This window comes from Calypte anna, chromosome 24, assembly GCF_003957555.1.
Source record: "Calypte anna isolate BGI_N300 chromosome 24, bCalAnn1_v1.p, whole genome shotgun sequence".
Classification (NCBI taxonomy): Eukaryota; Metazoa; Chordata; class Aves; order Apodiformes; family Trochilidae; genus Calypte; species Calypte anna.
This window is the reverse complement of record NC_044269.1, coordinates 5,217,310-5,244,332: the sequence shown is the minus strand read 5'-3', so window position 1 is coordinate 5,244,332 and position 27,023 is coordinate 5,217,310. Positions and strand designations below refer to the sequence as shown.

The window sequence follows — 27,023 nt, the reverse complement described above, 5'->3', positions numbered from 1 at the left end:
TCTGTTCTGATTGGGTCAATCCATTAAGAAGCCTACCCACAAACCCAAGTTTCTGAAGCATGAAAGGAAAGCAGCAGTGATTTCCAACAACAGCAATGGGCACTTCAAGGTCACTACCAAGTACACTCTCCTCAGTGGCCTCATCTTGGACATCAGATTTTTTTCAGAAACTGGGAACACAGCTCCATTTGCAATATTAGAAAAAAAGTTAAAACGAAACAAAACAACCCATAAAACAACAAAAACAACCCACCAAAAAAAATTAAAAGCAAAAACAAAACCCAAAAAACAACCAGGTGGAGCTACAGCACTACATTCACTGCTGTATCTACTTATTAATTTTTTTGCTATGATCATAAATGTAGGTGAGGCCCTTTGTCTGCTTCTAGAGACCACTGAGAGAGTCCAAGCTCTCCTTTGTATACCCCACAAACCAACAAAATGCCTTTCATTTGCCTGGGAGACCGGGGGTACTTTTCCTATCAGGAAATCAGAACTTGGTCACTAACTCCTCATTTCCAAGAGGTATTTTTGGTTTTGTTCCTGTGGCCACAGGGAAAACGTGTAAATGTATCACACAAGCTCCTTCCCTCCTTGAGCTGAGGAAGCAGCAGATGTGACCCCAATGCCCATTCCTCAGCCCTTCAAAAATCAGACTGTACATTGCAAATTCTGCTCTGACTGTGGCTCCTGAGATGAGGCAGCAAGCATCTGGGCTGCAAGCATCCCTACAGATGACACACACTGAAAGTGATCCTAAAGAACGAAGGATCTGGAATGGTAACAGATGTAATTGGCTTCCCTGCCAGCTCAGCTCAGCTCAGAGGCAGAAGCTGACTTCCAGACAGTGGTCAGTGCTTTACACATTGCTCTGAGGTCCCTGGGGACAGCTGCTAGCCAGGATTTCCATAGGGACCTCTCTGGGACACTCAAGTGAGAGCCAGGAGGAGGCAGATAAATAAATCCTGCTCTCCATGTCCATGGCAGAGCCAGCTGGTGTCTGGGGAGCAGTGAATGCTTAGCCAGGGGCACAGTAAGATGGCAATGCCAGCAGGATCCCTGCTGCCCTGATAGAAGAACAGGGTTTGATCCTAAAACCAAGCCACACTTGCCTGTCTCGGTGTGTAGTATACATAACATACATAAATCACACAAATTACTGACCTAAACCTTGGAGCCCACTCACACTGCATACCCCTGCCCACATCCTATTGCAGAGGTAAATCACAGCTTTGGGGATATTCCCTGCATCACAGAGCAGCCACCAGCAAGATGTAACAGACAAAACACTTGTGATCTGCAAGGGAACAGCCTGGGCCAACCACACGTGTGCTACAAAAGCCAAGCTGCTGCCTTATTTTCTCTCAAGATCTCTCCTCTGTGATTTAGAACTGCTGTGAGGCCCCAGATTCAGCCTGCTTAGTCAAGTCCAATTGTTTTTAATATCCACAGATAACTTATTTTTCCCTTTCTTTACTCTGGTGTATGATTTATGCTCTTTCATCTCTAAGGAGAAAAGGAAATATGGCTGAAAATTAATAATAATAATAATAATAATAAACTTCCATGCAATCTTCTCAAGGCTGATGCTAACTGGCATTCTTAACACTGTAACATCCAATTACTTTTTCACCTGTGTCTATCAGAAGCATTAATGCAAATTGCAGCCACAGACATGAAAACCAATTTGCTTCCAGGGCCCTTCCCTTCCCAGAGCCCAACAAAAGCAGTAAAACCCACCCATGCTCCATGGCAGCACGTGGGCAGCCAGGCTCAGGTACCTGAATGATTTCCCTATGAAGAAAAGCATGAAAAAGAAAAGAAGTCTCATTGGGATGTTAATGAATGCAGCATCATTAACACTAAATGACTGGCTGCAGAGTTAAATACAGAATGTAAGTAGACTGTGAACCAAGCCAAGCAAGCTAATGATTGCATCAAACAAGGAGGTCACCCATTCTCCTGCCCCAATTATTGAACCAGGAATTCTGGTTTTTATAGGATGGCATTAAAAGGAATTTACTGTGGCTTTTATGTTTCACATCCACTCTTGGAGGGCTACAGTTATTCAAACTATTTGGCACGCTGAGTTTACAGCCACAAAGGATGTTTTGTTTCTGGTGAACTGAAGGACAACACAGACAAGGACAGATAAAAATAAGAGGAGGAAAGGGACAGGAGATGACAAAGCAATGCAACAGGAATGCTGCACTGGTGAAGGGAGCATCACACTGAAGATCCCAGTGGAAAAAACTTCTTAAAACAACAGCAAGGGAAATTATTGTTTCCTGAGGATGCTGAGCAGAAAGTTGTCACAGCTGTAATTGCAGAATCTGTCCACACATCTCTAATGCTGACTGGGCCCTTCCACACCATGAAAATCAGAAGAGTTCAGCATCTGGGGGAAAGAAAAACTCCTCACTCCTTTAATTCCACCTGGTAACTCAACTGCCCAGCCCTGGGAGCTGTGTCCACAGCAATGGCAGCACAAGTAAAGCACCAAGAGGAGGCCCAAAAATACCACTAAAAAATTTAATTCATTTGGTTTTAATACTGATCATACAATCATGAGTGATATGGATCAACATGGCTAAAAACTCAACACATTATTCCACTAGATAAATCTCACAATTAGTCCACAATCAGAGTCTAACATCTCTGCTTGCCAATTATTGTCTCTTCCCACCCTCCATCTCAGGACTGATATTTCACAATGGTTTTTGTAGCACTACAGATCTTCTCTTCCATACAAACTGCTACTCTCTGCAAGACTACATCAGAAATTCCCATGTGAATGTCAGTGGTAAACTGGGGACTGCTACCTAAGATCCTCAGCCAGCTGCTGTGGAAAGGGACTTCTCTCTCTCCACACTTGATCCTGAGCTTCCCATTAGTTAATTGAGAACGTCTTGAAAGGTCAGATGTGGCCAAAAGCTAAGGCATGCACCAGGGCTGGAATTTCCCTGAAATTAGTGGTGTATTGTCCAGGGAACCACACCCACTGAAACAGTCCTGAAAAGAGCTTTCAGACTAGAAGAGTCAAAAAAAGGCAGGGGCACGAGAATGGAGCTGAAAGAAATTATTTGAAACCCCACAGCAAAGTGCCCCATCAGGAATAGGTGGACAGACCACTAAAATAAGCAGTGTACATTCATTTACAGCCCATTAATGCAAGAGGCTGAGAGGAGAACACATCCTCCTTCCCAAGCATTATGCTGCATGCAGGAATGATCTGGGCTTTATTCCTATCAGGAATTCTCCCCAGGAAGGACAGCAATGTGCTCTGTCTCCACTGCAGTATTCCAAAGTGGATCTCACATCTGACAGCTTTTTTCTCTCTCTTCTTCCCTAATAATGAATATTTGCTTAGGAATGGGAACATTTCTAATAAGAAATGAATTACCCAGTTCTCTGACACCACATATTGGAGTCTATAATTAAAGATGTTCAGAATGGATGCAGCAGTTTTCTAAAACTGAATCACACATTAATTACACCCTCCCAAGCCCAGCCTGCATTGTTCTGTGTTATAAATGGAATGGTTATCAGCACATGATGTGACTGGTCATTAAATCACGTGGGAATAAAGGAGCTGGACTTGTATTCCGTGGGCACATCAGCTGTGCTCCTTCCCAAGGGAGAAGGGAGCAAGCTCAGATGGCAGGCAGCAGCCAAACATTTCAGCATAAGCTCAGCTGGTTAGCAGACAGGTCAGACAAAAGGGATTTTCTCAGCTGTCCTTCAGCCTGCACCAGGTAGCCCTGGAATACCAGTGTTAGCTCTTATTTCCCAATGGGAACTCTGTGCCCTTAAGCCACTGTCACTGCCTGCTGGTCCAGGACTGAATTCCAATGCCAAGCCCTTAGACTCATTCCATAAACAAATGTTTGCTCCATTAAAAAGGAAGCATCTGCAGAAGACAAGTAGCAAGCTTCTGAATTTCTACCATTTCTCTGTTTGCTCAAGGATCAGAAAAAAAGTATGAGAGTTCAGGGGTAAAAGTGCATCTCAGTCTTTTAGAAGCACCTCAGATGTACAAAGGCCCCTTCCTCAGTTTCCAGATCAACAGTAAAACAGTAAATCATTGCCAGATTGCACACACTGGGTATCTCCATTTGAAAACTCACAGAGCAGAGCCCTTATTATGGAAGAGGACATAATATCTGCTGCTGTTATTACTGAACTGCACTCATGCATTTAGCCATTTTAACAGAACAGCCAAGTGGCATCCTATCCAGATCTGGCATGAAGAATTCTGTGCTTTCTTACTGACAATCAAGAACATGCTGGGATGTTCCTTCCAATCGTGAGGCAAGACCACTTCCACATTCATCATCCTTCCTTGCTTTATGATCAGCTGTGGCAAAGCTAAAGTCAGAGCACAGGCCATAAGCAGTGTTCACATCCAACAGCTCCATTTCATAACCATGACTACATCCTCATTATCAACTCAGCAAAGAATTCTGAAGTTTAATTCTGAAATACCAACAAAAGACATTAAATGTATTTATTATAAACAGCTCCCAGCTTGTGGGGTAGGATGCAACTGATTACAGTCCCTGTCTGAAGTTGTAAATACTAGTAATGGTTTTTACTCAGTATAGCCAGAGGAAGACTGCTGTGTATTGTAATAAAGCTCAATGTATGCAGAACAATGTTTTATCTGTACTATGAAGTCAAACTTTGCTGTCATCCTAACAAAGTACTGCAAATTTCCAGAATCCATAGCTGGTGGGATTCACAGCAGAAGCAAACTCAGGGCCATGAAGTCCTGGGCCTATGTACTATGTCTGGAAAAGCACACCAAAACCTTCAGAAAAAGCAAGAACTAAAAATCCAAGCTTTCAGTTACTTCCAACCTGGCAGAAATAGAATAAAATGGGGAATGTGGGGTTGGTCTACTGACTCAATGAGAACAAGCAGCATCCTCAGTGAGCAGTCAGAACCAGCCTGCACAACAGACTCTTGCTGTACAGACCCAGCACAGAGGAGAAATTACTGAACAAACTTGTATCTCCAAGCTAAGAAACACCTCCCCAGAGTCAGCTGAGAACAAAGAGGAAATCTCTGTGTCAGCTCCCGTAAACAACAGAACCAGAACTGGCAAAACTCCAGACCCAAAACTGTGCATTCTGTAAGAAGCAAAATGGAAACTCAGCTGCTAAGTATGCTGGAGAGAGACCTGGAACAAGTTTGTTATCATGAAATGAAAAGAGTACTAATTTATTTTAAAAAATCCTGTTCCTTGTGAGCAGAGGGGGGGGGGGGAGAGCTGGACAGACAGAAAAAAAATTATGGCCAGACATATGGTAGGGAACAGTCTTCCAGAAGTCCCCAGGGAATGGTTTATACGTGGCTTAAATGGTCTAATCCACTTTACTTTCAACAGCTCCTATATAAACAAGTCTAGAATGCATGTTAAATAAAAGCCCCATGAAATTTTAATGAAAAGCAATATGCAGTTACAGAAACTAATCTTCCAAATGGAATCACTTCCCTCATAGCAAATTTCACCAAGCCAAGGAAAGCGTTGAAGTCATGGAATAACCTGATCCAATGGGCAGGAGCAGAGATGGCAACTTCCAGCCAAGCAAGGGCTCAGACACACAGTGACCCTGCACTGAGCTACCACTTGTCTGCAGGAGCAGGGGAACAAGACATGGAGGAAGACCTGGACTTCCCAGTTTAAGTGGGAATCATGTTAGGGAGGTATCCAGTTCCCAAGGAAACAAAAGGCTGAGCAGATCTGTCTGACCAATACAAACCTGAAAGTGAAAAGCCAACAGTTGCCCCTTTACTCTTCCTGCACCCTCAAATGAACAGAACCAGCCCATAGGAAACCCATTACTTAAGTAATTGCTGTAGGTTAAAGACAGATTTCTTTGGGATTATTTGATTCTTAAGTGCAGCAAAAGCTGCCTTTAAAACAATAGGAAGTGAAGATAAACACCTGTATATATGCAGAAAGCAGAGCTCTGCTTGGAGGCTCCACTATGAACAGAGCCCACCCTGTGTATAAACCCCACAGCTCTTTAAAACATTATTTCCAGTCCTTCAACACGTTCTGTTCCTCCATACTGAACTGTCCCATTTCATGTTTTAAGAACAGACATTGGATCTGACCATCCTTCTCTGGTACCAACATCTGAAGATGTGTAGACACTGCCATTTCCTTCATTATGGAAACGAGCACACAAAACCTAAACCTTGCTGCATTTCTGACAGGTCATCAATAAAAATAAAATCTACTTGCATCAAAGTCACAAGGTATTACTGACCAGCGTCACAGATATTTAAAGCAGCTTTTCAGAGGGCTGTGAGCCCACTGCTAAACAAACAGACACAAGAAAACATTTTGCCACAAGATAAAACACAACTAAGAGAAAAACCTCAGCCTTATTTTCAAGGCTCGGCAATTTTCTATGATTATATCCAACTTTAGCAGTTGAAAGAACCACCACAAGAGTATTTTTTGGCATCAGGCAATGTGACTTCAAGTCCCTTCCAGACTTTTTTACAAACCAGAAGCCAACTGATGTAATGCTCCTCTCACGTGCACAAAGAATGCAGGAAGGGACCCAACACCACGTGTCCAGGGTCCTCTTATCATTTCTGGCAGCTACGTTCCTCCCAAGACACAAAAAGACACCAGTGCCAGAGATCTGTAGCAACAACAAAAATGACCAAAAAATCCCCCAAACACAAACATTTCCTCACGCCTCTGAGCCAGTGATCAATGCACAAGACCTAATTCAACACAGCCACTGACTCAGTTCCAATATTTTTGGCAACACCAAAGTGTTTAATACACAAAGACATCAGATTCTATTTTTAAAATGTTACACATATCTTGGGAGGAAAAAAAAAAAAAAAAGGAGAATTTCTATAATTTATTTTCCAGGATGAAGGAAACCAAGGACAAGCCAAACAGCTCAAACACATTCTGGGACAAGAGTTGTCACTGATTTATTTTTCCATATTGTTAAGTATTAAATATTTCCATTGTTTCTGTAAAGAGAACTGTCCTGTAATTACTAACATCTCTCTTGTTCATCCTGTGGCATCAGGAGGCACAGGTTTCTAGTCAGATCCTTCACTTAAGCTATGGAAGCTTCAAAGAACAAGGAAACAGCATTTTTCTTTGTATTACACTGACACTGTATTCCTGTGTCTGCCCAACTAATGGCACTATACTCATTATAAAAGAAAGAAAATACCTTGTGCACAGTGCTAAATGAAGTAAAAGGGGGGGAGGGATAAATTAAAAAAAAAAAAAAATCAACCAGCAACTCAAGTGGCATGGTAAGAAAGCTTTTTAAAGACATTAAAGCCCTATGAGTATTCCACACAGACACACAGAGCATCATCTATAGCAAGTAAAAATAAATCAGAATACCAAACACTTGAATTATCCCGCTGGAAACAGACTCCCTCTGTTCCGACAAGAGAATCCTTTCTCCTTTCAAAGGTCAATGGTTACTTTGTTTCTACACCCATCACTTTAAAACAACAATTTAGACATTTCTCTGGGGTACATCAAAGGAAGGCTCCAGCTCCCCAGCACCTTGGAACAAAGGAACTCTTTCCAGGATTATGTCTCCAGCTCACTCCCTGGAGAACGCACCCAGCAGCCAGGCAAAGGACAGAGAAAACAGGAGAAAATAATGGTTGAGAGTAACATCAGCCTGCGTGCCCATCTCATCACTCAGGAATGTGCCTTTCAGCAGGGAAAGTCTGGGAGAGTCAGCTGTTCCTCCAGCTACAGGAACCCGAGGCTTGGAGGGGTCTCAAGACACCTCTAAAGTCTCCTTGGAAGATTTTAAACCCAAAATGCAGCAGTGCTCCTTCCCAGCTCACAAGTGGAAGGGGTTTCCCCACTCACCTCCCCATGACATTAATTCTGTCTGTTATTTAAGCAGAACTCTCTTTCCCAATGCCTTCAACACCACCATTTGGACTGATGCTCAGTCAAGATACATGAGGACTGGCTTTGCCACTCATGGAAAAATCCATTATCATCACATCGTTGGGAAAATCCCAGCCCTGACAAAACCTTACCCACAATTACAAACTTCACTTGTTTCCAGGCCGCTCACATCAAAAGGAAAAGATCTGAAGTGCTCAGTTTTGATAAGCCTTAGAACAAGGAAATTTAGTCAGAGGTTTTCTATGGGAGTTGATAATTTAAAATAATTTTTTTTTTTTTTAAAGTGAAAATCAGGCAAGTGCTGCCAAGTTAAGATTTGGCTCTAACTTTTTCTGGAAGTGCTTTGTGGGCAGGCAGCTGAATGGGTTGCTGCACAGCTTGTGCTGCTGGCATCTCATTATTTCCGTTTTTCTGCTCCTTGGCAGCATCCGATGGTTTTGCTTGCACAAGAAATGTCACTTCTCTGAGAGGGCATCTGTACTGAACAGTGTTTTAATGTTCATTTTATATCATCTGTGCACACGGAAGATAATACTTCCTTTAGCAAAGCTTCCACAACTGCAAGTCAGACAAGCCAAAAACCTGGTCACAGACTTCACGTTCCAGAGGAGGAAGGTTACTTAGCAGACACCAATCCATTTCCCTGAAATTCAGATACTGTAAAACAAACTGTTCTAGGTTTTGCTTCCAGCCTGAGGGGTAATTAGATCTCCAAAGAGTTCTGAAGTACCTGAAGTTGGAGAAACAAATAGGAAGATGGTACTAATCTCACTGTGCAGGCTTGATCTTTGGGGAGAAATGATTTGAGCTCACAGATCCACAAATCTTTGTCTGGATGCCAGTTATCCAGAGCTTCTGCCAGGATATGAAGAGCACATGTAAAATAATGTGAAATTAAGACAAATTATCATCTAAAGGAATGGTTTAGAATCAACACAGCTTTCTTAATGTCTTCCACCTCGTCACATACGCTTTAGCTCAGTGGACAAACAGATGAATCCACATACAGCTTCCCACTGCCCTTCCACAGACAGAGGCACAGAGAAGCTACAGCAAACAAGAGCAAAAAGGCAGCAAGTGACAGAGCAAAACAACAGACGTAATGCCCAGAGGAACAAGGCTTGTGTTCCAGCATCAGACTTTGCAGAACACAGACTGGATGCCCAGAATGGAACCCAGCTCCTACACTGACACTGAAGACATCCTTTGCAGGTTGTTTCCAGTTGTAATTTATTTTTTTTAACCAGACTTTAATCATCCAAGACAAGACACCTGGTGGTGCCATCAGCTGAGACCACTCTGCTCCTGCTGAAGACTTGCTGACATCTGAACTCCCCAGGAACACAGGTGTCTACACAGAAAGAGAGAAAAATAAGCTCAAAATACAGAAGGAGTTTTGACCCCGAGCTTAACATCTGTGGACACATCCTTCTGTTTAATGCATATGCAATTAGGCTGCCATAAAATAAGGGGGAAAATACCTAGTGCATAGGTTAGCATAGGGAATCTCAGCTGTAGGCAGATTTTGTCTACTTAAGATTTATAACAGAAAGATAAAAAAATTAAAAAATATAAAAATCCAAGCTTGCTAACTGAGTATTTGAAAAATGCCTCCTGTTACAAGTAAGGACAAGATTGGCTCTACAGAAACAAGAGCTGTAGGCATGATAATCAGCTGATGGGAACTGTGATATCCCTGATTCACCTGGCCCCAGGTGCCTTCCAGGTCTTACACCAGTGAAGTCCAACCAGGCTGCTGAGGGTGTAAACACAGCCCTGCCATGGACAGGTCTTGGTTTTACTGCTTTGATTGTACTTTCTGGAAAGTGTTTCAAATATTGTCTCTAACAAGCAATGTAATGGCAGCATTGTATCACTAATGCCCAAATAATGGAATAAGAAGTTTAATGATTTCCCTTTTGTATCTATTGAAGAAATGCCAATATTAAAAAAAAAAAAGACAATTAAATTCTGTCCTATCAGAGAGTTCCAAAACAGTACAAGCTCACAATTGTTTGTGTAAAGGACAATACATCTCTGTTGTGTAAGCTCATTATAAAATGCACACAGGAGGCCTGTTTCTGAATCACAACTTGGAAGGTGATTTTGTTATCAGCCAGTGCCTCCTGGGACATCCTCCTCCATTACTTCATCAGAACAGAGATAATGAGCTGCAATTACCACAATAAACAATTAAAAAAAAAAAAAAAAAAAAAAAAGAAGTTAATGACCGGGTAAATATAGGGGGTGATTTGCAGTTTTTAATCAGAATCATTTTTTTAGTAAAATAATTTTCTGGGAGGGGCTGATGAACATATGACAAAGCCCAGACATGTGCTTCTCTGATGCTTACACCAAGAAGGAAATGCAGAGAATCCATCCTTCAAGTCCTACTTGAGCTGTGCTGTGATCACCTGCAGCCCACACTGCTCTGCCAGGACCTTAAATCCAGCAGCAGTTGCTTTGCATTTGTAGAGGATGGAAATTACCTGGTAATTACACTGACTGAAAGGGAAAAAAAAACAAGGAAACCTTCAAAATTGTCTTTTACTTCTGTGGCAACATGAAAGTAACACAAGAATGAAGGCTGAATTAGCAGGCACCTTGAAAAATGCCACAAACAAGTAAAACCAAACCACGATGCAGCACAGAAATGGGGAATTACTGTAAATGGGCAGAATGGCTCCAGAGCTTCTTGCTACTCCCTTGGATCATGTTAAAAAGAAAAAAAAAGCAAATTGTGCTCTGAGAATTATGCATAACTCCCAGAATTCACTGTAGTTCTCAGCCATTCCTGGTTTATTTACACTTTTCCAATCTATTTAACAGGTTCATGTTGGATTGTCTGCAGACCATCCGTGCTCTCCAGCTCAGGACCCAACTCACCACCATTCAACTTTCTTTTCAATAACAACGAAGGACTGAACTGTTCCACTTTTCCCAAGGATGCAATAAAGGGGGGAAGGACATATGCAAAGACTGCTTCCAAAATGATTTCCCTTGGAAATTTATAAGCCTGGTATTTTCCATATGTTTTCAAAGAATGTCAGATAATAAATCACTATTCCACCTTCTGTTCTGGGGAACAGACCTTGTACTCATGCTCTGCCTGCTCACCCCCTGCCCTGCCCATGTCCCTGCCCACCTCTTGTCACTCCTGATTGATTATCCCAACACAACAAATCAAACAGACCCGGACACGCTTCAGTAAATTCCCCTTTTTTAGGCTAATTTACAATGAGGTTTGTGCTGTGTCCAAAGAACAGCAGGGATCCAGTCCCCAGCAGCCCCAGAGAGCAGACAGGGACCATTCCCCACCCTGGGCAGGAGAGTTATCAACAATCCATGTACCAAAACTTCCAATTGCTAAACAATATGCAGCAAACAAGGCAGAAAAGGTGAAGAAGAGGGGAAAAAATGGGAGTGGAAAATTTCAGTAGGAAATCTACTGATGCAACAACTCCCCACAAAGTCTGTAAAATCTTTAGCAACGTGTGCCTGAATAGGATGCTAAGAATTAACATTTTGTCAGCTCATACCTTTTACATACTGTCTGAAAACTCTGCATTGGGACAGTTTTACAGCATTTACCCATCTGCCATTTTCATTCAAAGGAAAATCCTTCTGTCATGAAACCAGAGATCCACTAAAAATGGAAACTGCACCACTGGGACAAGCACAAAATTCAAAGCCTTAACATATCACCAACTGCTTCCTAAAGGGTTAAATTCTTAAAGCACACAAATGTATCTAAAAATTAATAGCATTAAGGGGGGGGAAGTATTTTTTCCAAACACTGACAATTTCACTGGGAGGAGCCTGTGCAGACTGCACTGTACTTTGGGGAAAGATAACTTGAATTATGCATTATGAGCCAGCCTACCCAGTGAATCTGCAGTTTAAGAGAAAAAAAAATCCACCACAACAAACCCTAAACCAGACAAAGAGCATCAGCACATAAATCAAGCTGTTTCACAGTACCTAAACCACAAATGCCTGCAGGCAGGCTGCCAGCTAAACAAAAACGTGTTGCAGTTCCACTGCAGTGTCTGCTCTGGTTAAACAAACCTCTGCCCAAGCAAACATCTCCTTACAGGTTCAGAACCCTCATGGTACAAACCATCCAACACCTCCAGTACTGCTACTGGATATCCACTGCTAAATGGATGGATATTCACTCTCAGATGTTCTCTGGGACTGCAGGTTCTCCTGGAAGACTTCATCCCTTCAAGCAGAGACCAGACAGAAAGTGGGTACAGACAACAGCAAGAATGGGAAACCACTTTTCTTTGGAAACCACTTGCTCCCAGATCACTTGCCTGGAAGGAAGAGGCAATGGCATTTCTTAGCCTTCCCTTCATGGAGTGAGGCAACTGGAGATGGACCTTATGTGCTCTCCAAGCACAAGAGCTCTTCAGTTCAGACAAAAATCCTAAGAGAAGCTCCACTTCTCTGGCATGGCACCAGATTAAACCCAGAACTGGTGGGCTTTTTAAAATCAACAAAGGCAAAACTGCAACATTGCTTATAGCTCCCCCTCAGCTTGATGGAAAACAAGATTAGATGAAGAAATAAGGTTCTGTTTGGTAGAACAAAGCCTTATTCAAAATTTATTCTCATGCAGCATCTGAAAAATCTCCCCTACTGGCTTGAAACCAAGGTCCACATGAGACTCATGCATTTACAATGCCATCAGAGGCAGTATTTGATAGCAGAGACAATGCAAAAAAAAAAAAAAAGAAAAAAAAAGAAAAGAAAGACAAGAGCAATAAAGTGACTGCCTGCTCAAGCCATAGTGAGCTAACTTGCTCATTTCTACCCTGCCACAAGTGTAATCAGCACAACCCCTACACCTCATGCAAAACTCTCTGTCCCAGCTAAACATTCTATCAGCTGCAAAAGGAAATTTCTTTTAAGAAGGCAAAAATGGCTGAGTGTTAAGCCAGTCAAAGACTATTCCAATTGTCCTTCTCAGAATAACATTTTCAAGGATGGAGAGGGAACGTACCAGCCCAGCTCCTCTGATTAGGCTGTCAGCTCTGTACAGAGCTCATAGAGCTTGGCTTAGCACAACCCAGAGAATCTATGTTGAGAACTCCCTGTGTATCAACTTAAAAAAAAAAAGTATCTGTCACAGCTATTTCTACCCTTAGTGCTGGAATAAAATCTGCTCATGTCATATTCAGCACTATCACACTGAAATAAGTTTGATCTAGTACTGGTATGATCATAATCCACCTCAGCTCAGCAGGGAATGCTTAAGCAAATAGGATAAAAAAAAGCTAGAACTGGGAAGATAATTTCAAAAGAAATAACTGCATAAATATTCTAATAATTAGCAATATTTGTCTATACCATCCAAAATACCAGTTCATTTCTGCACTCCAAAAAGCCCAGGCTCATGAAGGATATGTACACACAAGATAAATAGATGAGTATTACTGACCAGCACCTCCTTTATGCTTCCTCTTCTGAAAGTAAAAACCACCAACCATTACTCACAAACTGCATTTGAAGGCTTTTTCCAGAGGAAACAACTTTATTAACAGAACAATAAATTGGTGCCACCTAGTGGAGTTCAAAATCGTCACCTGGACCAGAGCTTTCAAACTGTACTTTTCTTTTTCTGAAGCCTTTAATTTATGACCTCTGTAAGCATCTGAATTAAAGGAAAGCAGCAACAACTCCAAAGACCTTCCCTGCAGCACACACAGCTGATACACCAATACAGCATCAACTTGGCTCTTCCTCAACCTGTAGAAATCTGAAGAAGCAACAAATGAAGACCAAAACCTCTTCAACATCAGCAGAAATACAGCATTAGATGAATTCTAACAGTTGCAGTAATTACGGGGCAAAAATGTTTGCTCTAAGGGAAAAAAATATTGCATCAATTTGTAAGTATTTCTCCAGCAGTTTTGGAAATGCTGTCACCTAGCTCAAGTGAGGAAATCTTTTTAAATTGACACTGAGTATGTAAATGCAGAGACACTTCAGGACCTGATGCCAGATCTGACAGAGGTATTTTTAGTTCTAATCCATTTAAAGTGCTACATTCCAAGGGAATCAGCAGCATTGCTTTCACTCACCACTTCACCTAAATTCTTCTGCTCCCACTACTCACTGCAACCTTCACCTGATGAGAAAAGGATCTTTATTTTGTAGTCTCTGCAGGTATCTCTTGATGCCCCAGTAAATAATAAATGACAGCTGCACTTCCACACCAAAGGCATTGCAGAAATACAGGAATAACAGAGTGCATTAACACACAAAATAAGTTAGTGAGGGATCTGCTATTTTTATCTCAAGTCTTGCTGGTATGGACCAATTTAGCTTCATGAGAAACAGCAACCAGGAATACACAAAAGGCTTCTGAAAATGGCACAAACCCTTCTCAGACACTGCCCACAGGAGCTGCAGAGCCACCACAGAAGCTGATCTTCAGACACATTTGCCTTATGGCATCATTTAAATCTAGATCCATTCTCATACAACGTGTATTCTCCAGATACAGACTGTCTATTTTAACCAAAATAAGTTTCAAAATCAGAATACATGAGGGCTTTCCTCTGTAGATGATCATACTCTGATTGCCTTGCAGATTAACATTTACAAAATACAGAATATCAGAAATGGAGGTGGACATGGGAAGAAGAGGGTGACTGCTTTCATTTATTGCTGTTTTCAGGACAGCACAGCCAGTAGAGTTCTGGCATTTACCACAGGTTTTAATTTGAAGAATAGGATGATGCAAGCACAAACCCAAGAGGATTGTATCTAAAATGTTTGTTTCTGTCATTGTATAAGCAGTGTATAACCCACTGTAATCATAAAAAAAAAAAGAGAAATATTTCAAGTGTGTTTGCCCTGTGATTATGCACAAACTACAGGAAAAATGCAAAGTAAACACACTTCAGATATTGTCTCAACAGCTTTTCCTCCAAGTATAAAAAGCACCTTTTTAACTTGAGTATTCAATGTCTATTTAGCAAAATAATGGAAATATAACTGCTACAGAAAATGTCTGTTTAAAAAAAAAGGGGTCCAATTAAGACACTTCAATGCACTGCAAATTCCCTTCTGGCAGAGAAACTGAATAAAAATAAATCAGACAGGTGTGAGGGGTTTTTTTAATGCATTACTTGATGATGTGCAGTGGTAATAAGAGGAGCATTTTCATTCCTACAACAGAGGAAAACGTGTGTCAAGCACCACAAAATGTTGGACTAACAGTGCTACCATTTAAAGGACCTGAGAGCAAGAAAAACATCACTGTATATATACATTTTCCCTATGTGACCATGCACAACAAATCACCCCTGGAAACAACAGATGGAAGGAATTCTGATGTCAGCAGTAAGGCAAGTCCTGTGCAGGAAAAAAAATCAGCTTATCTCCTAAGGCTACTTTTTTCCCCTCTTTCAATTAAATCCTTCTTTTTTTCAGCAGGTGTAAGAAAGATTTCCACAACTTTCATCCCTCTGACTGAAAAGCAGAGTCCTTCCCCAGTTTGTCTGCATCCCAGTGCAGGACCCACCTCCTATGACTGTCACTCATTAAGCAAAAGCAAACTCAACAGGAGCATGACCAATAAACCTACACTACAAAAAGCATCCTCCCAGCAGCCATACCCATTTCCAAGTGCTCAGATAACTTTTATTCTACTAAAGAGAACCATTTCACACTACAGCCCTAATCTGGAGCTAACATTCATGCTAGCTTGAAGCAGAAAATTACAATCTTTCCCTAAATGCAAACACAAGCATGCACTGGAACTCCCCATTCTTGGCATTATTTCTGTCCAGAAAGTACAAACTACTCCAAATTTGATTGTACAAATGAAGTATTTGACAAAACACTAATTTTACAGAGAAATAAAAAGAAATAATAAAATTATAGAGTTGACTGGCCAAAGCCCTTCCACAACAAAACCCACAAGAAATCTCCTGGTTCTTGCAGAATAAGTGTCCACAATAAACACATATTTGCATTTGATTTTCTCAATAGCATGCTAATGTACCTGGGCCTTTTCCTAACGTATAGGAGTCACTAGGGAGAATATAATAAATGCCAAACACCTTCAAGTTGCATCCCACAGATCATTAAGAGCTTAACCTTCAAAGGATTCAGGGGAGCAGTAATTCTGTATGTTTGTTCACAACCCCTAAAAGCATGTTATACTTCTCAGAGATTATCTTTTGAAAACACTACAAGTGAAATCTGGTTACAGTAGTCTGTGCTTTTGAATTGTGAATTATAATAATTTAATAAGTTACTTGGACAAGCAGCTGTTGATTATCCTTTTCTAAAACAGCACACACGAGTGTCTGATGAGTGTTTCTTTCACTATTAAGATATTCAAAAGCACAAAATTAAATTCATGAGAAATGATAATTAGCCAGCAGTGTGAGCATGCATTTTGCATGCTAGATCCTGAACTGCAAAGAATGGAAGTTTTAAGCACATAGAAAACTGTTATTTATAGCCCCAGCTAGAGAGATGCTGTAAAAAGGGTTGTAAGGCTTTCAAAGAGGACACAGAGTGCATTGTGCTAAGGGCATTGTTTTATCCTCACAAAGCCCCAGCCTGCACTACAATGCAGGGACTGCTCTCATTAACATGCATCCCAGATGGAAAAGTAACATCAACAGCAGTTGTATGGATTAGTTGTTACTGCTACACTTAGCCTCTGAGCACTGGGACTGCAAGGGGCTTGATATAAAAGATATGAAGAAAATAAATGTGGAAAATAATGCAAAATGTATTGTACAGATGGCTTTGGGTTTGTTCCTTCTGAGTGTAAGTGTAACCACAAGGCCATGGAGACAAAGCTTTGATACAGCCTGAAAAAATCTCCATTTCTACCCTCTATGGACTGGCACACGTGTCATAAACCAACTGTTCCCACTAGAACACACAAACCTGTGACAGATTATCAGCAGGATGCTCTCCCTGTCTTCTTGCACTAATAGCTTCACCAAATTTACCCAGAAATTCCTCCTGAACAACAGCAAACTCTCTGTTCAGGCAAGATGCTACCATTTTGTGTTACAGATGGCACCAACAAACCCACCAAAAGCTCTGTTCCCATTCCTGACTTTGGGAAGGACTTTTCCAGAATGAAATGAGCCTTACACCAGCCAGCACATCAATGCAAGATTTTTCTGCAGTCCTTAGTTCAGAGGACAGCTGCTTCTGAACCTCCCACTGCTTTACCTCACTTTACTTGGAACCTTGTGAATTCCCCATTAATAGGAAACTATCGGATATATAACGAGGGCTTCAGCAAACAGCAGAGCTCAATCTATTGACTAAACACAAACATCTGATAACATCTTTAGATTTGGGCAGTCCAGTGATTATATCAGTTGTATGGAGTGCAGTTTCTTCCTCCAACAGTTGCCTTTATTTCTCCGTCTTCAGCAGAAACAACATCACCACAGGATTAGGTTCCACCTGTGCTTACAACACAAGCTGTTGATAATGCTGCTCATAAACACCACAAATCCCAGGCTGGCTTTGCAGGGCAGTATTCCCATTCATTGTGCCACAGCTCCTCTCAAAATAAAATTCCCACTATGCTCTACTATTTACACACACACCTTGGTTTTTTTTTCTGTACATCCTAGGAAAACAAAGTAATGTGAGAGCTATCACTTATTGAGACATCTCTACCATCACCCCAAAAATTCAGGTTTCAAAATATGGGGGGAAAAATTGGAGATTTTTTCAAACTGTCAGACAGCTTCCTGGCTGATGTAAAGGTATCAGAAAAGCTCATTTTTCCTGGCTCTGCAGCCAGAACAGGACAGGCAGCAAGACCCTTTAACATCACCTCCCATTGCTCCAAAGGAAGAGGTGAAGCAACACAAAACCACATTAGCAGAGGGGTGATGCAGAGAAACTGTTAATGCAAAAACCTCAAAAATTTCACCATCTTTACCTCTTCCACACGTTCTCCAAAGGTACCAAGGAGTGGAGCTTTGGCCACTGTATTCATAAAAGGCAAACCCTGAGCGTTTCACCAATATTTCATTTTCCACCCCAATTGCTCAATAACCCACCGAGTATTTGCACATTTAATCACAAGCATCTTGCATCCTGCAGATGACATCAGCCCATGATGAGTCAGTCCCCTCCTAACCCTACCCCAGTGCTCAGACTCCTTACAAGCCAGGACTGCTCCCCATGAAACCCGATGACCCAATGGGGCTGTTCTGCCACAAAACACTGTGCTAATTCTCCTGCATTCAGCCTTTCCACTTGAATGGAATAAAAACCCTTTTGAGAACAACAATTCCAATTCCCTCCTCTCTCTTTTTTTTTTTTTTCCCCTCCTCAGGCACACTATGGGACTCCTCAGTGCATGCACAATGCAAATAAGGCAAACTTCCTTTGAAAGAGTGATTAATATGCAAAGACAGAGGGCTTTTTAGTGGGATGTGAAGAACCACCAACAAGCATTTCCAAATTCTGAGGTTTCTTCAATTATTTCCCCTGTTTATTTTAAACATAAGATTATACAATAATACCACACATTAAGACCAATTTGCCAGTGTTGTGTAAACATCACCAAATTGGCTGTTCATCTTTTGTATCATATTGAAATGCAGCCGTGGTTATCCTGGCTATGAAGGCACTGCAAAAAAAACAGGATTTAAATTTTTGAATCCTTAATGCATATCAATCTTCTTCTTCAAAAGACTGCATTTAAAACCCACTACAAAAGTCTGCATTTTTTTATTTTAAAAAGTACCTTACTGCAAACTATCTTGTTTTCTTTAATATTACAAACTAATTTCTGGGGCAATTAACTAACACCTGTATTAATATATTAATATATTGCAGTTCCAGTAACATTCATAGATTTATTTTTAGAGTTGCATTTGAGACTAGAAGTTCAATATGTAAACATCCAGAACAGCCCATTCAGATACAGGGAAAATGACTTTATTTCCATTGTATAAAATTTTCATCACTGTTTTCTATATCCTGTCCCCTGGTCAACTACACTTTCTCTGTAAAACTCAGCCAGGACTCTTCTATGGAAAGGATCTTTCATTTTCAAAATATTTTAATTCAAGATACTGTGACACTGATGATTCCTGAACACTTTAAACAGTCAAGACTTTATATTCATTCCCTCCTGGCAAACAATAAACAGATAAGGATGGACACTTGCTTTAAGTCAAAATAAATCAAATGGTCTCTCTATTCCAAGAAATTAACCACCTCAAGAAATTTCCAACTTATTTTCCACATCATTCTACCAAGTTTGTACTAAGGCAGCTCCCAGTGTTCATAGCACACCCTGCTCACCTCTCTAGCTCTCTCACCATAAGATCTAGGATGTAGATAGCTAAGGGACCAGCTAGGACCCAAATTACATTACTGTCTCTACCCTAAATTGTATCAGATTTACAGATATAGGGCTTCATCCCTGCCATTATGGATTGCTGGCAGAAATACCTGCAGGAGCAGTTTCTGCTATTCCCTGATTTTGGGTCCCTCTGTGACCTGGCCTCAAGCCAAGTGATGCCAAGTTCATTGCTGCCTTCTGTGGACAGTCAGAGCCTTGCAGATCTTTAGCTCCTTGGTTATCTGGACAGGGAAGTAACACAGAACCTGCACTGTAGAAAAAGTGAATTACAGACTTAAGCTGAAAACCCCTCTCCCCCTTATTTTTAAATCTGAGGCCTCGCTGTGAATGTAAAGTTGAGATACATTGATCTTAGGGCACAAGCATCTTATTTTCTTCTTCTCCCTTCTTCCTGCTGCAGGTATGCAGCTCTACATGATTACTGGATGTCCTTACCAACTATTCACTTTTTCAGTGATGGCTCAAGGACCTGGGTAACTCATCCAGCTGTTACACAGCACTATGTGAATATACCCCATACAGCTGCTGCTCCCTCAGAGAAGGCCTTTGGTATCTTAAAGCAATTTGCACTTGTTTAGCAGAACAAACCTTCCATTGCTGGCTATTCCAGCAGCAGCTGCCTGAAGATCTGAAGTCAGTAGGACTCAGGCTATTGATGTTCTAGATTTGTCCAAGCCATAGCTTTGCCACAGTACCTCTACTACATATCTGTTTGCTGCAAAATAAAAGCAACATCCACTGCCAAAGCCCATGCTGAGGTCCAAAAAATGCTGTACTGGAAGCTCTCAGGTAGCCTTGGTCCTTTCCAAACATATCATTACCTACCCTCATACACCTCAATGTGTTTTGTGACATTCTTCTCTTTCATTTATCCCTGGGAGCTCCAGCTATGATTCACTGTAAGGATAACAATTATCTCCCATCTCATCACCAGCTTAGACATGTACAGTGGAAGCTGTAAGACTCAAACTAAGTGGAAAAAAAAATATTTTAATCTCTAGTTTATCCTTCATTTTTATCAACTCCACTTTCTTTAGGCACCTATACTGTACACTGACAGATCTCATTGTGGTATTGAGCAGGGACTGACACAGAACCTCTCGGAGGGGCTGAGCGCCTGTCCTGCCATTTGGCTCTCAGGGTAACTTCAAAAGGGAACGTTCCTAATGAGCAGCTGCAACACCAGGAGCTGAAAGGGCATAATGGCACTGCCAAACCCACCTCATTTACATCCCTTTGCATCCCCAAAGGCTTGAAACGATGGTAATGTGTTTTCCTAAACAAAAGAAGCAAGAGCCGGCACGGAGCTGACCTTCAAATTTGATTCTGTGATTTTAATGTCTCAAAGTCTATTTGCCTGGTGGCTCTTTTTTTTTTTTTTTTTTTTTTTTTTTTTTTTTTTTTTTTTTTTTTTTCTTCTTTTTTTCCCTCCAGGGCTCCAGGGTGTTTTGATAAAGACCGAGACATTGAGTGCCATGAAAACATGCGCAAAGCAGAGCTCTGAGCAGAGGGGAGCTGCCTGGGAGCTGTAGTTCTCTGGACAGACACACCCTCAGCACAGCTCTTCTTCCCAGACATTCCCTCTGGAACAGAAAGCTATTGTAGGAAGACAAAAGGCAGGATCTTGTTTCCTGATTGTTTTCAAACTTTTATATTTACAGCTGTATCGCTTTACTTATTTCATCTCCCGTTCCAGATCTTGGTGCAAACAACAAAGACCCCATCTTCCCACTCCACTGGAATAATATAACATCTCCTACTTGGATTTTCCTTACAGTTCCCTGGATGAAAACTCTGACACACACTCCCAAAGACAGCTTCTCCCAGCCTGCTTCCACAGAAGGGAATATCCACCTTACTATTGTCAGGCTGTAAGTCAGAGCACAACAGAATTGTTACTGACAGATCAAATCCTCCTGAAGCATTTTCATCCTGCCCTGAAAAAACAGCACTTCAAAACCCACACAACAGCAAGAAACACCCAAGAACTGCACATTCTCTATATAAACATGATCACCAGCTGTGTTTTAAAATGGGTAAACAGGCAGGATGGTCTTTTACATGAGAAAATAAAATGTGCTTTTGTCTCATACTAAAGCTATTTTTCTGTTCCTTGAAGACTGATGGCAGCAGATGCAGTGTCCCCTCCTCCTCCCCCATCAATTGGTTCTGCTTTCTTGCCAGCCAGTTAAGGCAAATCCATTGGATTATGCAAAATAAGACTAAAGAAAATATATATATATTTTTAAAAGACAAAAAATTAAAACCAAACAACAAAAAACCCAAACCCAACAACATAAAAACAACCAACCAAACCCCGTGCCACTGTCTATGAACAAGAAATCAATCACTTATGCCCAATGGCATAAAAGTCTATCCTTAAAATATGTTTCTGGAGATGAGTCAAAAAAAAGTGAAGGCACTTTCAGTCTGGAGAGCAGCCACAACCCTGGGTATTCATTAAATGACTATTATCTTAAAGGTCCTAAAAACCCCAACCAAACTAAGAAAAAAAACCCCAAACAAATAGACCAAAAAAAAAAGACCAACTCCCATCCATAAAAAAAAAATCATCCCCCAAAAACTAACAGTCAAGTCAGGACTTCTCTAGTTCATACATCAAGAGAATAAAGTTTATACCAAAATACTCTCTTTTACGAAACCACAGTTCTCAAGACGTAAATTAGGAAATGTGCCATCTGCTGTGTCTATAAATCAGCTTCTGAGTTGCAACAGAATGGTTTAATAGTTGATTAAATAAATCATCACAATCAGAGGCCACGGGAATACATACAAAACATGGAATAATCCTGAAAGATGTAAAGACACTTTTGTTCTCAACCTGCCACCCAAACAGCCTCCTCAGGGACTCTTCACTAATGACCATCTCTTGCCTCCTCTTATATTTAAACCACTGTAAAGATGCAGTTTGGGTTTCTTTATTATCACCATCATAGCTTCTCCCCCTTTTCCACTGATACCTCCTTCACCATCATCTCTCCCAAAGCCCAAGGCAGTGGTCTTTCCCCCTGATCACAAACTATGGAAAGGTCAGGAAAAAAGAGGGTACAAGCTTTAGCAGACCAAAGCATCCTTTAGGGTGGAAAGCATAACTAACGTGCTGGGGTTCTGCTTTTACCATAAACAGTGCTGCTGCTTTGTTCTAGCTTTTTAATATTTTAGTTGGGTTTTGTGTTCTCCATTTTGTGCTGATTTAACAGTCCAGTTCCAGCTGTGCAGCTCCCTAGGCACCCTACGCATTTATAATTATTATTATTGGATAAACACGTATTTGAGTGGGGCAACAGATGACATGCAGATAATTTTTCTTTGCTTACTCCCATCAATTTCCCCCGAAAAAAAAAATTAAAAAAAGCTTTGTTCTTCCCTCCCACAGCTGAGAAAGGCTGTGTGCATGTGTCAGAGAGGCAACAGCAATGGAATCGTGGACAGTAGTCTGGCATTTTATAATAGAGAAGATCAAGGGTGGATGCAGAAATGGTGATTAGAGGGTGTGGCTGAAACAGATGCAGAGCTGGCTACAGGGTCTTCCCTGTGCTGGAAATGGAAAGACCACACCACCACCCACTCTTTTTTTATATGTACCCTCCAATAAGCAGTAGTATTTTGTAAAAAAAAAAAAAAAAATTATAACGAAGAGAAGCTATACAGAGGTGCTCATGACACGAAGAGCTGCGTGTCACCAAGAACTGGTGTTGTGCTGAGGTTAAACAGGTGGCTTGATCTGGCAACAGCAAATTTGAGCATGCTGGTGGCAATGGTCCCCAGCAGGACCATTGGAGTTGGAATTAAGGCACAAGCTTGGAATGGTTACTGTGTTAGTGCACAGACCTACAGCAGAAGGAATTGCTTAAGGAGATAAGGGATCAGCAGCATGGGAAGGAGGCATTGAGAAGTTAAGGACAGCGCTGAAGTGAGGGGTGAGCAGCAGCTGGGAGACACTGCATGGACCCAGAAAGGGGCACAGGAGGTGTCCCAGGAGAGCAGGGCTTTGCGCAGGGAAGAGCTGTACTGAGACAGCAACAGCAGCGACTGGGGAGTAGTGACAAAAAGATGCTCTGAGAAGAGGCCAGACGAAGGCAATGACAAGTAAAACCAGCAGGGACAATCAGTCTGAGTGCTTGAGACCAGGATGCTTGCAAAGGGATGAGGGGGGCATGGCTGAGGAGCTGTAGGACAGGACGGGCAGGAAACACCGACACGGTGAAACAAGGAGCGGGGTGCAGGAGGCTCCGGGGAACACTTCCTAACGGGAACGGAGAAGGAGAGCGCAGAAGGAGGGCTTGGGGACCAGGAAGCTGGCTGAGGGATGGCAACAGGCGGGCGGCACGTCGGGGCGGACCCGGGGCTCGCTGGCGGAGAAGGCGGTGCCAGCACAGGTGTGGCCGTAACCGCACCCGAGCAACCTGTCGCCTCCCGGGCCGGGCCGGGCCGTTACCAACGCCGCCGACCCCCGCGGTAACGGGGCCGCCCCGCTCCCCATTGGCCGCGGCCGCCATCGATCCCCCCTCGCGTCCCCCCCCCGTGCGTTCCGCTGCCGCTCCCTTAACGGCTGCGGTCCGCGCCCCCGCCCCGCACCCCTGCCCACCCCCCTCCCGCCGCGCCCCGCTTTTCTCCTCCACAGCCACTCCGGTTTTATTTTGGTTTGGGGTTGTTTTTTTATTTCCTGCCCTCCCCCTAATTTTTGTGCAGCTGCTCTAACCCCCACCTTTCATTGCAATTCTCTCCCCGCGCTCGCTGCAATTTCTGCCGCACACATGCGCCGCTTGCAAGGAGGAGGAGGAGGAGGAGGAGGAGGGCGGACGGGCGGCGACGGGGGAAGGGGGGAGAAGGGAGGGGGGGAGCGGACACCGCTGCGTAGCGCAGTAGCATCCCCAATATTCACAATGAAGCCGACGCGACAACGACAATCCAGCGCCTTCCCGCACGGCGACACCATTGCCACGGCGCACGCAGCATCCCCTCTGCATCGCTCGCCTCCCTCTTTCCCCATCTCCATTGTCTGGGATTCGCAGCACAACCAAACCCCAGCCCGGGGGAGCGATTCCCCCCCGGCCGCACCCGCGGACGGCAGCACCGGAGCGCAGAGCGAGCCGCTCGTTCACGCCCTTCTCACCTACCCCCCCTTCTCCGCTTTCTTCTGTCAAATTACTACAGCCCGAGCCATCTTTCCCCTCCGACTCCCACCATCACCGAACAATGTGCACCCACCGGGCTCCCCCATCACGCACACCGGGCGCGGCTGGGAGAGGGGACCCCACCACGGGCTGTGCCTGTGTCCCCCCCCTCCTCCTTCTCCCGCAAGCCCCGCGGCAGCGCAGGGTCCGCCCGACCCCATTGTTCGCCCCACCGGGTCCCGGCACCACCCCGCCCCAGCCCCGGGCAGCGCCCCGGTTTCGGCCGTACCTGCGGTTCCGAGCAAAACCCAGGTCCAGGGCAGCAGGGTGGCTGGCAGCATCGCAGCCGGCTCAGTGAAATACCCTTTTCCTGCAGTTCGGAAGAAACGCAGCTCGCTTCTTTTTTGTATTTCCTTTTTTTTTTTTTTTTTTTTTTTCTTCCCTCACCCTTTTTTTTTCTTTTTCCTTTTTTTTTTTTTTCTTTTCCCCCCCTCCCTTCTCCTCTTCCTTCGCCGTTCCTGCCCGCTGCCGGCCGCGCTCCGGCTCCGTTACCGCGCGTACTCCCCGCACCGCCCCGGCCGCGTCCCGGCGCCGCCGCGGTGACTGACAGGCCTCAGCACCGCGGAACGGATCCCTGCGCCGACGGCCTCTCCGCGGCGGATGGCACCGCCGTGTTCTTCCACCCGCGCACGCCGCAAATAGTGCAGCGCAGCCCGCGCAGGGGGTGGTTGGGGGTGTGTAAGGGAAAAGGGGGGTGGGGGGGTTAGAGGTGCGTAAGGAACGCGGAGCCTGCTCGGGAGCGGCCCCGTGCCCAGCCGCGGGGGAACCGCCCCAGGCTCGGGGCAGGGCGGTGGAGGGGCCCCTTCGGCGGTGGTTTTATTGCCAAAAAGTGAAATTAAGCAATTCCCGGCGTGCGGGAAGCGGGGAAGGGAGAGCCCCGCCGGCTCCAGGGCAGACCTGCAGGTGGGAAACAAAGAGAGTGAAAGGGAAGGCGGCTGTAGCCATCCCTGTGCCTACCCTGGGCTTTTCTGCGTTTTTGCACAAGGGGGCCAGAGCTTGCTCAGAAACCACGGAACGTGCTCAGCAAGAATCCCCGAGCCAGGAGGTTCTTCCAGGCACCATTTTGCCAGAGCCAAGGTTTGTCACAAAAGCCGGGGGAAGAAGCGTGGATGAAGAGATGCTCTGCTGGAGACCCAGCTCTGCCCACTTCTGAGCCATTTCTGCTCGGTCTCCCTTGGCACAGCTCTGCACCAGCCCTCCAGCCACCCCCAGCCCACACACTGGGTGCATCAAAGCCGTTTTAATGAGTTATTTGTGTACGTATACAGAATACCTTGTCAATTAGCTTGTTGTCTACACCACCACCTCCAGCAGCATCTCTCCTTCCTTCAAGATCTGAGAGGCAGTGGGCACTCAGGCATCAAAGTTAACACAGCTTCAGTACCAGGTGTACAGAAAAAAGGCAATGGTGAAAAGTCAGTTTTCAACTAGGTTTACATTACAAACAATAAAGCCTGGCTTCTTCACATTATTATGGTCTAAAGGTAATGCTCCAGAACATTCCCAAATTACAAGAACTTCTAAGAACCCTCCTAACGTTGTTTTCTTGCTTTGGGATCTGTGCTTTAATGGGGAGAAAGTTCTTTAAAAATATTAAAATGTTATTCAGGCATAGCCTGCAGACTGTGTTTTCATTTCATGAGTATCAGAGAGCAGCACTTCAACTGAAGTAGACCTTTGTCATAGCATGCAAAATAATTTGGTTGAGTTGGCTAATAGTAGTTATTTTAAAATGAAATTCAAAATACCTGGAGTAGCTGTGAACATGTAGGGACTTCTAATGACACAGAGACTTTATTAGCAGAACATTGCCAAGTGGAAACCATTTTTGTGAGAATAATTCTTACTTACAGAAACAAGACCCTTTGAACACAATTCAACACCAGCATTTCAACAATAATGTCATCTTGTCAATCCACTCCAGTCCTTTGCTGTGAAGTGTTCTGAAGGATCAGGCCAGGCCAGATCATATTCTTTTATCCTTTTCTGTTTGAAAAATCCCTTCCCCCTTTCCATTTTATAAAAATCCGTCCCTAAAAGAAACAACAAGATCACTTATTGCCCAGTGATTGAAAACATGCCTGCCCTGCTCCTCTGAGCCCACAGCCTCATATTGGATTGATTATCTGCAGAGAGCAACCTTGCTCAGCCATGCCATGTGCTGTTCCTCCCTCTTGCTCTCTCAGTTCACACCAATCCCCAACTCTTCTGCAGATTTGCATTCTTTGGACTCTGCATTCCCCCCGTAACACAAGGTCATTCATCCAGGAAGATGCTAATATTCAAGTTTTTCACATCATACAGATGCACAGCTCAGACCACTTTGGAGTAGGAAACCAACCTCTCACTAAGAGTATTTGTTTCAGATTTAAAATGAACAACCAAACTTCAGGAGAAACAGTATCCTTTAGCTTGAAAAGAAAGTCAATTTCTCTCTATATTTTGTGTACTTTTCCCCTTAGCATAAACAGTGCAATGACTACAATTATTACAGGAGTTTAGCAAGTTCAATGAACTT

At 43.3% G+C, this 27,023-nt stretch overlaps 1 protein-coding gene across 6 annotated transcripts in view; it reads right to left on the bottom strand.

The window, feature by feature from the left end:
• NCAM1 (neural cell adhesion molecule 1) overlaps window positions 1-25,047 on the bottom strand; it is a 75,985-nt gene extending 50,938 nt beyond the window's left edge. For 3 of the 6 annotated variants that reach the window (XM_030464738.1, XM_030464739.1, XM_030464740.1), the window contains exon 1: window positions 24,735-24,875. In XM_030464738.1, the coding sequence (XP_030320598.1) occupies window positions 24,735-24,786 (52 nt within the window). In that variant the 5' untranslated portion in view covers window positions 24,787-24,875. Of the gene's footprint in view, window positions 1-24,734 lie in introns of all 6 variants that reach the window. The other 3 variants (XM_030464743.1, XM_030464742.1, XM_030464741.1) reach the window with 2 other exon arrangements.
• Between the last annotated feature and the right edge of the window lie 1,976 nt (window positions 25,048-27,023).